Source organism: Lygodium microphyllum, chromosome 12, assembly GCF_053477565.2.
Source record: "Lygodium microphyllum isolate KBCC chromosome 12, Lygodium_microphyllum_v1.1.10, whole genome shotgun sequence".
In the NCBI taxonomy this organism is placed as follows: domain Eukaryota; kingdom Viridiplantae; phylum Streptophyta; class Polypodiopsida; order Schizaeales; family Lygodiaceae; genus Lygodium; species Lygodium microphyllum.
Window position 1 is genome coordinate 136,909,043 of NC_141146.1, and position 13,545 is coordinate 136,922,587.

At 45.1% G+C, this 13,545-nt stretch overlaps 1 protein-coding gene across 4 annotated transcripts in view; it reads right to left on the reverse strand.

The window, feature by feature from the left end:
* Positions 1–12,801, reverse strand: part of DIS2 (Arp2/3 complex, 34 kD subunit p34-Arc) — a 90,455-nt gene extending 77,654 nt beyond the window's left edge. For 2 of the 4 annotated variants that reach the window (XM_087690133.1, XM_087690131.1), the window contains exons 1-2: positions 12,590–12,797; positions 12,325–12,513 (exon numbers count right to left, since the gene is read on the reverse strand). Coding sequence is in view for 2 of the 4 variants with exons in the window: in XM_087690131.1 (XP_087546257.1) it covers positions 12,325–12,386 (62 nt within the window). In the remaining 2 variants the exon portion in view is untranslated. Of the gene's footprint in view, positions 1–12,324; positions 12,514–12,589 lie in introns of those variants that run through there. The other 2 variants (XM_087690132.1, XM_087690134.1) reach the window with 2 other exon arrangements.
* Positions 12,802–13,545: the final 744 nt, after the last annotated feature.

Below are 13,545 nucleotides of genomic sequence, written 5' to 3' on the forward strand. Positions count from 1 at the left end.
TCCTACGCCAACTACTCCAACTCTAGCGCCGCTTGCTCCCATAGCAGCCAAAAATGTCAGAAACGTTTAGAAATGAAATGTTAGAAATGTGTTTTGTTTCTTTTAAGAGGGGGTAAAATAAGAAACACGGGTTTTTTTATATAGGGATTTTTAATAGTTTTGACTCAGGAAAGAGGTTCTAAACCTCTGTAGAACTCTCTCTTGAATAAAGAATAGCTAATTGAGCTTGAGTGATAATAGAGTCAATTGAGAATAATACATTATACGTGATATATCCATGATCCATTATTGACTTGTCACTTATGTCAAAGTTAATCTTTGAACAAGCTATACTATGGTTTATAACTCAAAAATTATGATTCATACATATCATACAAAGAAAATTGAAATTAACATGTAAATAGCCTATTTATAATATGGACTGAATCAAGTTGCAACATCATGATTCTCATTTCAAAACAAACTGATAAAATGTCAAATCGTAATATATCATAAATAACTCATAAATGAGACTAAAGTCGTATAATATTCAAATCTCAAGACAAGAATAGATACTAGATGGACAAAGTCCTATAACTAAACAAAATAACAAAAAAGCAATCTCTCATCTAAAATCTTGAGCCCTCACGAGTCATTACACATCATCATTATCATGTTTAACATTACCCATTAGTTTTTGTCAAGAAAACCATGTTTTGGGTTCCAACTCACCAAAAAAAAAAAGTTAAAAACGCCCACGTTTTTTACTCTCAAAAACATTTCATACTTTAAGAAACATTTCGTAAGTTTCAAATTCAAAGAAATGCATTTCTTAGCTGCTATGCTTGCCCCAGCTCCAATGCCACTTGCATAGCATCAGCACCAAGCCTATAGACATCTCCTCCAGCAGCTCGCCACCTCCGCTAGCATCACAACCTCCTGCTCCACCAGGCCTGTTGGCTCTCAAAGCTAGCATTAGAGGTAAAAGGAGACATTTCTCTATTTTTTATTTCAAAAACCTGAATCCCAACAGGGGCTGCTTTTTGCTCGTGCAATCTCATGTCTTGTTGGGTGTAGTGCAGACATTGATACATGTACTGAAACCGGTCTATGACTCACATAAAGCAGTAGTTCCTTCAATTAATACTTGGTCTTTTCACAAACACACAAACAGAGACCTTACTCTCTCGCTTAACACCAAATTGGCCCCGAAGTCTGGCGCCCCTTTTGTTATTTCTTTTTCAATTAAAAGATGAAAAATTACAAAAATGAAATGTTCCAAAGTACAAAACATGTGAACAATTGGCTTTCATCTTTTCTAAGCAAATTTCAGCTGCATAAGGACAATACATCATATCCAAAACAACATCCCAAGTAGGAAAACACTTTTTGTGACCATAACTCAATAATTCAAGTGCAGAATTGCAAACTGCAGAACTCTGTATTTACTGTTTTTACCTGTTTCTTGACCTGTTCTCATCCTTATTCCATTCCAAATTTGTTCCATACCAGTTGGACTACAAACCCTTTGACCAACCCTGGCATCATTCCAACAGTAAAACAGTCCCACAAATAGCATTAAATCAGAGCTGAGAACCCTGTTTCTGTAAGGCGTTGTCATCACTTTCTTTAGTTCCTGCATAGAAGAAGCAATCAACTGCTCCTGAACCTGGGCAGTGAGGCTCTTGCCTCAGCAGAAGTGCAAAGAAAAACACAGAACTATACATTCGATGGAATCAGCCATCATGCAGAGCATTTCCTCTGAGAATAGAGAGAGAGTTAACCAGAGGGAGCAAGCTCTACCTCCGTACATGAGTCAGAGACGAAGAAGTACTCTCCATAGCTGATGTACTTACAACAATTTGCCCTCAACCCCTAAAAACTTCACGCTCAAATTTGCCGCTCTTGCCTATTATGCTTTTTTTTTTTTAATGATCTCTCTCTTTTGGGAATTTGTACCCAAATTGTGACAAATGGCATACATGTAACAATTTTCCCATTTAAACCTTCCGGTCTAAAATTCTCCATGATCGGTGCAAAATTTGATCTCGGCACAAACCAAAGAATTAATCCTTGTGCAAAAACGAAAATAATGATGTGAACACAAAAATAGTAATTTCCTAAATTTTAGAGATGGTGACCCCTGCAGTCCTCAAGTTGTTCTGAGCAACTTTTATCATTGAAACCACATCAAAAAGTGTAATGTGGCTCAATTACGGTGACTTTTATTCTGTGGGCATTCTCACATGTGCATCTTCTATCTTGGCCAAGCTCATTGTCCTGCACCATCTCCAGTAGCTAAGCACACAATCCCAAACCACTGGCATTCTATTCTTCAGTGCCAATTCAATATGGAACCGGTCTCAAGGCTCAGACAAACCATTGGTCCAATTTATCCCAATGACTGCCTCTTCTGGCCATGCAAAGATCACGGCTTAATCCAAGAGAACTCTGGGGTTAAAAAGCAACAGCAACTAAAGAAAAGAAAAAGAAAATATTTATATAAGTAAATAAGGAAAGCAACTGCAAAAAGTATCACCACCTGGTGACATATACTATAGTTTCAGTCTGAAATAGACTAAAATTGTGCATTTTGGATGACAAAATTTTGAGACTTTTGCGTTGGTTGTGTTGTTGACTACTGTTTGTGTTAGCCTGCTCTTTATCATTCTCAGAGTCTGACAGGAGACAGAGGAGCTCTGTCGGTCTATTAGTTGCTGTTTTTGTCAGTCTTCAGCCTGTGGGTGTCATACAGCCCAAACTGGGCTGTTATTCTGCAGTCGGCCCATTTTTTGGGCAGGTCGGCCAGATCTGGTCAAAGTCGGCCAGATCTGGCTGGTCGGCCAAATCTGGCCAGGTCGGCCAGATTTGGCAGGTCGGCCAGTTTTCTGGCCTGGGGGCTATATATAGCAGCCCCCCCAGTCATTCCGGCATTGGTGCTCTGCAGGTTCAGCACTGCCTCCGCCATCTCCGTCTCCGGCATTGGTGCTGCCATTGCTTCCAGTCTGTCCTGGTGCCCTCACTGACGCTCCGGGCTGCGTGCAGGGACTGCTCTGTCCATTTCAGTGTATTCAGCATTCATCTCAGTCAGTGCAGACTTTCTTCCTTCATTCTCTGCTTTCTCTCTCCTCTCCTCTGTGTTCGTGTTCTTCCGTTGCGCACTCTCACATGGTATCATCGCCTGATTGAGAGCACGGAGGACATACCCTCAGGAGTGAGATACCTCACAGCTGCTGCCATCTGATCCACCTCACAGCTGCTGCCATCTGATCCACAATTGCCAGGCGACTTCTCCAGGAGGCCCTTCAGCCTGCGTTTTGCTGCCCACGCTGCTTCCAGAGGCTGCCATGTCATCCAGCGACGCAGAAACCCTGCGTTTTCCACCAGGCTGTCCCTCCTTCTGCTGGGCGACCTCCCTACAGGCTGCGTTTTGCTGTCCTGCTGGTCGTTTCCACCCCAGGCGGCACATTCCCTGCTGGCGACTTCTTTCCGAGCTGTCTCCTGGTGCTGGTGGTCTCTCTTCTGGTGATCGACATCAGTTATCTTTGCGTTTTGCAGATCCAAGTGTTTGTAGGCACTCTCTGCCTGCGTCTTGGTGGTTGGTGACCACATTGCTGGTCCTATTTCAACAGCGGCACAACTTTTTTTTGGTATTTTGCAAATTGGAAGATGTCTTACCAGTTTTCAGGCTTTGATGACTCAGAGGATGAACTTCTTTCTCATCATTCCTCTGAACGGAGGCGGGATTATCATGAGGTTCGACGTCGGGAAGAACCTCCTCGCACTCGTCCTTCTTCAGTCCATGCATCTCAGAGGGTTCCATCTACCGCGAAGGTTTCTTCAGTGAAGACTGCTTCAGATGTGCGGATGCCTTCCTTGATTCCCTCTATTCAGGTGCCGATTCTCCCTTCCTTTCCGAAGGAAGATAAGTTGGATGGTTCCAACTACTCCCTCTGGTCATGCAAGGTGGCCTGCATCCTCGATACATTTGACCTTTGGGAGCTTGTTTCTTCACCCATCGACCGTCCCCCCGTGGATTCGTCCGATGGCACCTCTATGGACCGTGCAGCCTTATGGGATAGGCTCAACTCTCGAGCCCGTTCCTTTCTTTTTATGAGTCTCCATGATTCTGTTCTTGTACATGTTCACAGGTTACAGACCGCGGCAGAAGTGTGGAAGAAGCTTGCGTCTTTGTATCAGCACAAGACATTTGCCCACAAGATTTCCTTGGAGAAGAAGTTGCGGATGCTCAGTCTTGATGATTCTCCCTCCATGAAGGAGCACATCACGAAGATGGAGGATATGCGAGGCGAGTTAGCCTCTCTTGGTCGTATGATATCGTCTGAGGATATGGCGATGATTCTGTTGACTCAGCTGCCATCACCCCGTTATGATGTCTTCTACACAAGCCTCATCACTTCGAGGACCCGTGAGACACTCCTATGGGAGGAACTTTCCCCGCTTGTCTTGGAGCATGACGAGCGACTCAAAGAGGTGGGAGCCAGTGGCTCCACCAAGGCATTTACGGCCGGCACAGGTGGCGGCAAGAAGAAGAAACAAAAGAAGGAGAAGGCCAAGGACAAGAAGGAGGAGGACAAGAAGGATGCAAAGGAGAAGAAGCCCAAGTGTCCCCATTGTGGGAAGGGCACTCGTCCCGAGGAGAAGTGTTGGCAGAAGTATCCCCATTTGAAGCCTAAGGAGAAGGACTCGAAGGCGGCCCCAGACACAACAGAATCTGCGTTTGTGCATGTCTTTGTTGAGGAGGATACAGCCCTAGCTTCTACCACACAGGAGAAGCCGTGGCTCGTCGACAGTGGAGCATCTTCACATATGACCTTCCGTCAGGATTGGCTTCAGGATTTACGTTCCAGAGGGGGTACCGTCACCATTGGTGACAATTCTACAGTCCCTGTTCGAGGCGTGGGGACTTTACCTATGTTTTCTGACAGGCGGTCTTCCTCCACCCAAGTTCTCTATGTTCCTGATTTGGGTTTTAACCTATTATCTGTGCATGGCCTTACTCAGCTTGGTACCCGAGTCATTTTTACACAGGATGCAGTCGCAGTGGAGGATGCTTCTACAGGTGATGCTCTTTGGACAGGTAAACAAGAGGGTGGGCTTTATACGCTCACAGCCTTGGCTGCGCGGACTTCCCATGAGCTTGGGCTGCTTTGGCATGCTCGGTATGGTCATTTGAACCTCGATTCTCTTCGCCGGGCTTCTAGGAGGAAGATGGTGGAGGGACTTCCTGATTTCCCTCCTCTTCACACTTTGTGCCCTAGCTACTTGAGGGGCAAGCAGCATCGGCAGCCTCACCCGCAGGTTGCCTCAAGGAGGGCTACTTCTCCGCTTGAGTTGGTTCACACCGACCTTTGCGGACCTATGGGCACGGCCTCCCTTGGGAAGGCCAGGTATTTGATGCTGATTGTGGACGACTTTAGTCGTTATGTGTGGCCTTATTTCTTGGAGTACAAGAGCGAGGCGTACTCCCGTTTCTGTGAGTGGCAGGTGTTTGTGGAGACCCAAACAACTTCCAAGGTTCGTGGCGTTCGAGCTAATCACGGTGGCGAGTTCACTTCTCACCTTTTCTCTCAGTTTTGCAGGGATCATGGTATTCGGGTGGAGTATTCCCATCCGAACACACCATCAGAGAATGGTATGGTGGAGCGTGCGAATCGGACCATGGTCGAGATGGCCCGATCTATGCTGGAGCATAGGAGTCTTCCTCATTTCCTTTGGGGTGAGGCGGTGGCTACAACAGTGCATATACGCAACCGCTCTCCAACTTCGGCGTTACAGGACATGACTCCGTATAAGGCTTTCTTTGGGAAGAAGCCTTCCGTGTCCCATTTTCGCATCTTTGGGTGCGATGCTTTTGTCCATGTGGACAAGAAGAAGAGGAAGACGAAGTTCGACTCTAAGTCGCGAAAGCTTATCTTCGTGGGTTATAGTACGACCACGAAGGGATATCGACTCTACGATCCGACGACGCGGAAGGTTGAGGTGAGCAGGGATGTGATCTTTGATGAGGCTTCGGCCTCTGAGGATCCGATTGATGGTTCCATTACAGATGTTTCTTCGTCAACAACGGACCCCCCCCCCCCCCCACCTTCTCTCCCTTCACTTCCTTCCAGGATACCCCTTAGCACCCCCCCTATTCCTCCTCCTTCGGCTTCCCTTTCCCCTTTGGTGGATGTGACTCCGTCTTCTACGAGCTCTTCCACCACCACTTCGGGATCTTCACGGGATACACAGCCTTCTTCAGATGCGGAGGATCTACCTTCACTCGGTGAGGGGGAGTCCCTCTCCGATCTGGGTGCTTTGCAGGTTCCGAAGACCCCCCGGTCTACCTCACAGCAACAGGAATCTCTCAGGATTCCTTTATGGTATCGCCGGCTCATGCAGGATTCAGGTGTTACTCACTTTCCTGCCTCTTCTACAGGTCCACGTCGATCAGCACGTTTATAGGCCCAGCGGGATAGTTCACTATGTGTGAACTATGCTCTTATGTCACAGATTCTTCAGGATTCCGAGCCTTCCACTGTGGAGGAGGCTCTTGCACATGATATTTGGAGCCAGGCTATGCAGGCCGAGCTCGATTCCATCGAGTGTAACCATATGTGGGAGCTTGTTCCGCGTCCCGCGAAACGGAAGGTGATAGGTGTGAAATGAGTCTTTAAGACCAAGTATCTTGCAGATGGCTCCTTGGACAAGCATAAGGCTAGGCTTGTTGCCAAGGTTTTGCACAGCGTGCAGGCTTGGACTACTTCGAGACTTTTGCTCCTACAGCCAGGATGTCCACCATTCGAGTTCTTTTGGCTCTTGCTGCTCACCACCGTTGGCTTGTTTATCAGATGGACGTCAAGTCTGCTTTCCTGAATGGCGTTCTTGAAGAGGAGATTTATGTTTCACAGCCTCCTGGTTTTCTTGTGCAGGGGAAGGAGGATCATGTCTACAGGCTGCGGAAGGCTCTTTATGGCCTGAAGCAGGCTCCTCGTGCTTGGTACCAGCGGATTGACCGCTTCTTTCTACAGAGTGGCTTTGCGCGCTCCGCTTATGATCCCAACCTCTACTTACGGGTTGTGGATTCTCTTTCAGTGTTCCTTATCTTGTATGTGGATGATCTTATCATTACAGGGAGCGACACTCAACAGGTGGAGCATACACGGTCCATTCTTCAGCAGGAGTTTGACATGACGGATCTAGGGATCCTTCACTTCTTTCTAGGCCTGGAGATCTATCAGATGGCATAGGGCATTTTTATCTCGCAGCACAGGTACATCTCCGAGCTTCTTTCGGAGTTTGATATGGCTGAATGTCGGCCTATCTCATGCCCCATGGACCCCGAGTCCAAGCTTTTGACAGCTGGAGTTCCCCTTCCAGATCCCACCCATTACAGGTGCCTTGTCGGCTCTCTTATCTGGCTGCTTCACACTCGGCCGGATATCTCTTTTGTGGTGGCTTTATTGTCTTCTTTTATGCAGACTCCTACCCAGGATCACTGGCAGGCGGCCTTGCGGGTTCTTCGCTATTTACAGGGGACTCGATCCTTCGAGATCATGTATGGAGATGGAATTACCCTTTCTGGATGGAGTGATTCTGATTGGGCAGGTGATGTGGATACGAGACGATCCACTACAGGTTATGCTTTCACCCTTGGATCCGGTGTTGTCTCTTGGAGCAGCAAGAAGCAGCCTACTGTGGCACTTTCTTCTACAGAGGCTGAGTATCGGGCCCTATGTTCGACCGCTATGGAGGCAGTTTGGCTCCGTCGCTTACTGGCGGAGATTAGCTTTTCCCAGACCAGACCTACGGAGCTGCGCGTGGATAACCAGAGTGCTCTTGCTTTGGCTAAGAACCCGATGTTTCATGCTCGCACGAAGCACATTGAGGTTCAGTATCACTATGTTCGAGAGCGGATCGTGGATTAGGAGCTGGTGGTGGTCTATTGTCCTACGGTGGCCAATGCAGCTGATCTCTTTACGAAGCCTTTGCCACAGGCTTCTTTGCTTCATCACATGCGGTTCTTGGGTCTTCAGACTCTCCCAGGATCTAAGAGGGGGTGTTAGCCTGCTCTTTATCATTCTCAGTCTGTCATCTCCTGGTTGTGAGCTCCTGTCAGAGTCTGACAGGAGACAGAGGAGCTCTGTCAGTCTATTAGTTGTTGTTTTTGTCAGTCTTCAGCCTGTGGGTGTCATACAGCCCAAACTGGGCTGTTATTCTGCAGTCGGCCCATTTTCTGGGCAGGTCGGCCAGATCTGGCTGGTCGGCCAAATCTGGCCAGGTCGGCCAGATTTGGCAGGTCGGCCAGTTTTCTGGCCTGGGGGCTATATATAGCAGCCCCCCCAGTCATTCCGGCATTGGTGCTCTGCAAGTTCAGCACTACCTCCACCATCTCCGTCTCCGGCATTGGTGCTGCCATTGCTTCCAGTCTGTCCTGGTGCCCTCACTGACGCTCCGGGCTGCGTGCAGGGACTGCTCTGTCCATTTCAGTGTATTCAACATTCATCTCAGTCAGTGCAGACTTTCTTCCTTCATTCTCTGCTTTCTCTCTCCTCTCCTCTGTGTTTGTGTTCTTCTTCCGTTGCGCACTCTCACAATTTGTGCATTGGATAGTGCATACATTGGACAATTTTGACAGAGTGACACGGATTGTCAATTACAATGTGGTGCATGCTATAATTTTCGGATATTTTTAAATTTCTAGGTTGTTTCAGCTTTAGCTCTTGCTCTTGTCCTCTTTGAACCGATGACATTTACTATGGGCAATCAGGGACACAATGATATATTCACATATGTATCCAAGGAGGATAGATTGGATGGCAATAACTATGCTCTATGGTCTTTCATGATGAAAAATGTGTTGATTGCAAAAAATCTTTGAGATTAATTAGTGGTAAAGGAAGTTTGTCCTGGAGTTGTGACTCTTGCAACACCTCCTACAGGAGGATGTAGTCAAAGGCCCACTCCAGCTCAGCCACTTCCCCACAAATCAATAGCACAAAAGGCTTGGGACACACGGGATGCTTAAGCATTGTCACTTATTGCATTGGCAATTCAGCGGTCGATAATTCTATACATACAGTCTACAACTTTTTCACAAGAAGCATGGCTCACACTTGAGTACATGTTTACTGGAAAAAATGAGACACGCATCTTTCTTGAAGAAAGAGCTTAAGAATGTGAAGATGGATGAAGATAATTCCATGCAATACCATCTTAACAAAATTTAGAACTTACATAGCAATTAATGAATGTAAATGAGTATTATTCGGATACACACTTGATCTCTACTACTATGGATTCTTTGCCGCTCTCTTATTTGGCCTTTAATATGGCCCTAAATCTCACCATGAGAATTTCTCCACAACCACTTACATTTCTTCAATTGGTTAGTTTGCTCCTAGAAGAAGAGCAAACAAGAAAGAACAGTGGAGTGGATGTTATAGCCTCTAAACAGGCTTTTATGGCAAGGTAGAAGGGCAAGGGCAGCCAATCAAAAAATGCTCAACATAGTTCTAGAAGTTCACGTACTTCACAAAGCAACAAGAAACAGAGGGGGGGGGCGGAAGGGGGCACACAAGCCAAGAAGGGCAAGTGCCTCTAAGCCACACTAACTTTTGATCAGCCTCTGAGCCATGCACATGCACCTCTAAACCATGACTTACATCGAGTCCCTAAGCTTGTCGGTAGACCATGTCATGACCTACCTCGTGTTGTATCTCTCTCACTAATGTATCTCCTTTCCTAGAATCATAGTATGGGTTTAGACACTGCCTCTTGGAAATAAGACCTTCCCTTTATCTTTTTCATATATTTCATGTCATGGGTTTAGTCACCCATGACCTAAATAAGGGTTTGTTAGATTTATTTTTTAGATTTATCCCAGTGTGTGAACACACATTATTGTGTGCAAAAGTGTGTGTTTAGGTGTGAACACCTTTTATACCACTTAGCATTAAATAAGGGTCAAAGGTGTGGGTGGATACCTTAGCCTATATATTCAGGCCCTATCGCTTGTACTTTCATCAACCACCATCACTATCAATCTATCTTTTAGTTTGTGTGTACTTGCAAGAGACCTCTCTCTCTCTCTCTCTCACTCTCTCTCTCTCTCTCTCTCTCTCTCTCACACACACCTCCATGGAGTTCCATCTGCCATAGCCTGCTGGTCCATCTTCATGAGCTCCATACCCAACAAACTCTGAGTCAGCTAAAGGCAGACTGGAATGATCTGAAAATACAGAGTTTTCAGCCTGATCTGAGGAAAAGGGACCAGAAAAAACTCAGGCTAGAGTCTTCAGGGTAAAATACAGCAAGACCAGAAAAGGGACCAGAAAAAACTCTGATCTGGAGAGAGAAACAGAGAACTGGCTGCTGTGCTGGGACAGAAACACAGCAGGGCAGGTCTGATCTGAAGTTTGCCTTGGGCTGATCTAATCCAGAACGCGTGGCTGTAAGGTCTGCTGCAATGGCACCCTAGCGGGAGACTGCAATTTGTGGAACTGACAATCTGGAAATGTGTATTTAAGCATTTTGACCATTGAACACCAGTCTTGGTCTTAGTCTTTGGTCTTCAGTTGCCACATTCAGACACTTGTGTACTCATGTGTGTGACTTTTTCCAGGTTAGTGTCAATAGTTTTGGGTGTCAAGCCCTCTTCCTTCACTCTCTTAGTCTCCCCTCACCTGTGTGAATTTGAGGCACGCACCAGTTACAAAGTAGGCCAAAACATAAAAATATAGTGTGAAATGCACCAAATCACTAAATCCCAGTTTTCAACCAATGAAACAGCCATCTAGGGCCCTTTTTAAGCACTTTGTCCAACCATTGAATACATTTTTGACAAATTTCTAAACCATTTTGTCAATAAACTAACTACGCCCTGGTGCTGTCACTGGAAATGCTGCCAGGTCACACAGGTCCACTACACATGCACTCCTTCAAAAGTGCTCTCAGGTGAGATATCATAGTAATGAAGAACGCTTTGTGGTAAGCTGTAGCATGTAAGGCCACACTTCTACTTTCCAAACAAAAGCACTTAACAAATGATTTCATATTCTTTGTCTTTTTATCATAGCCATTGCCCTTAGTTCATTACTTTCTCCCTATGTTCCCATTGAAGAAACAACTCCATGAACACAATTTCAAATTCTGGCCAAGTCTATGTTTGATGGCCTGATAAAACAATGTTCATGAACCAATTGGATGCTTGCTCTTCCCTAGTAAAAGACAACATATGGGATACATTTCAATGTTTTGTAGATGAGCAGTGACTATAGACAATGTAAGCCTTATCCCATTGCAACCCAGAAACGAGGAGATTGTGAGAGCTTTTACAAAAGCCTCAACCACAACGAGATGTCCATATTGACAGAGGTGCCTGTCCTAGGTGTTCTCGGTTGATGCAGCTTCCACAGACTGTGCAATGAAATCTACTCTGTTGCAGGTTGGCAGTTGTGCTTAAAGCAAGAAGCTCAATGATACAAGTGCGTTTATTTTTAAACTTGGCATCTTTATTTGTGTGATCCAAGCTTGTTGGCAACATTGACCATGAATCAATCAAGTATGGAGTACAGGGCTGCATAGGGAACAATCTGCCTGTACAATTTTGAAAGTACATAGACCAATTCAATCACACAAATCTTCTGTTACCAGCTCTGTCTTGTATTCGTGATCTGGTGATATAGAAAAGGTCAAAGGTGGACAAACAGAATACTTGCAGTCTGTCTTAGTAGGCTATACAACAAGAGTCAGATCAGCTGGTCAGTCTGCTCCATCCTCAGCCTGCCCAAATGCAGCAGGCACATCATCTGAGCCATTCCACCTGTCAACTTGCTGTGTGAAAAGCAGGTTTATCTGCCAGCGCAATCCCCAGGGATCCTGTAGTAGACCAAGCAGACACTGTGAAACTACAAAGCCTCTACTAAGCACCCCATCTAAGTTTTCCTTCACCAAGAGCTGGAGTAGTTTTAGCAACAGAAAACCATGTTGCAATTGTCCGTGCAGAAGGGCAAAATCCATACTGTTATCACCTGAGGCTCCAGGCTTTGAAACAGCACGACTGCATTCAAATCCTCTATGATAGCATCATGGCTGCTTCAGTCTAGGTTATTGTGTGCTCCAAAGCAATCTTTTATGCTAGTCATTTTGATGAGTAGTAAACACAAGTCCCTTGAGCCTTGGCATCAATTCTAGATAAGCTTAAGCATGGTCCTTCGTAATTTGCACAGATCTCTGTGCAAATTGTGGAAAAAGAACATGACAACAAGATTCCCGACAAAATTCAAAGAACGGGAGAACATAAGTTAATCTTAAGGGAGCAGAAAAACGTATAGAGCTTACTATTTGATTCGATGGAGGAGAATCTGCTGGATGACTCGTGCAGGTGCAGAGAGCAAGACCATGATGAAGACTCAGGCAGAAATCCGATTCAAGCTTATGATCCCATTCGCGTCCGAATCGAGGAATTCCCCTTCAAGGCAGACTAGGCCTTATTATTGATGCAGCTGCGGGACCTGCTGCTGCTGCATTCTTGAAACAAAACATTCCGTGAGTTTCTTGACCAGAAAATACAGGCATAGCAAGGGTAAGGTACCATTTTCGACACCTGTTGTTTGCGGGAAGACTTCTCTGACAGGAAGAAAGGATTGAACAAAGGAGGAAACAACAGTCGCACTGACCAGAGCCTGCGTAAATTTGTCTCGGGAATACCGATTGCAGGTCGGGTCGTCTGTGTTCGTCACCACCAGACACTCGTACCTTCCAAGGTAGTATTCTTATTATGATTATTATTCGTTTGTTCGTTTGGTTGGCTGTCGAATCTCAAATATATTGGCATCTCGTTTTGACTTCCATCATAGTTATCAGGCTTCACCTTTTGGCAGCCCTATGCCACCAAAGGTTGGGCCACGTAGAAAACAAATATCGAATGTAAAATGTATTGCAAAATAGTATTTCCAAAATAATCCTTTCAAAACCTTTTTTCTAAAACGTTTAAAATCATGAATCTTGTAAAATGTTTAATAATAAAAATACCGAACACGTGTAATTTGATTTTAAAATCCCTTCATGAGTTTACGCTAAAGGTTTTTGAATCCGATACCAAAAATGCTTTTCATGAAGACTGAATGGGGTTCTCTCTTGACAGATAAGAGTGTTATTTGAACAAGAGCTACAATCTTTCTAGAATGTGGAAGTACAAGGTATGTAAAACTAGAGGTAAAAAGAGTAACCAACATTGAAGGAAAAAAAATAGCCAAAGATTGGCTATGGCCCTCACATATAAAGAGAGGAAAATCAAAAGTACAACAGCATCATGTGAACAAGAGATTCAATCTTTCTAAAATGAAGAAGTGTAATATGGGAGATTAGTAAAAGGCATTACAAAAGTGAGGCAGTGAATAAGAAGACAACCTAAGACATCCATTTATAATGGCATCAAATAAGAACATCTTATATGTATTGTACTAATTGTAGCCATTCTAATAAATTTTGAATAAAGTTGCTAATAAGAATCAAGCAGAATTGCACAAAAGGATATCGCGTTTTCTTCTCTTCAAAATT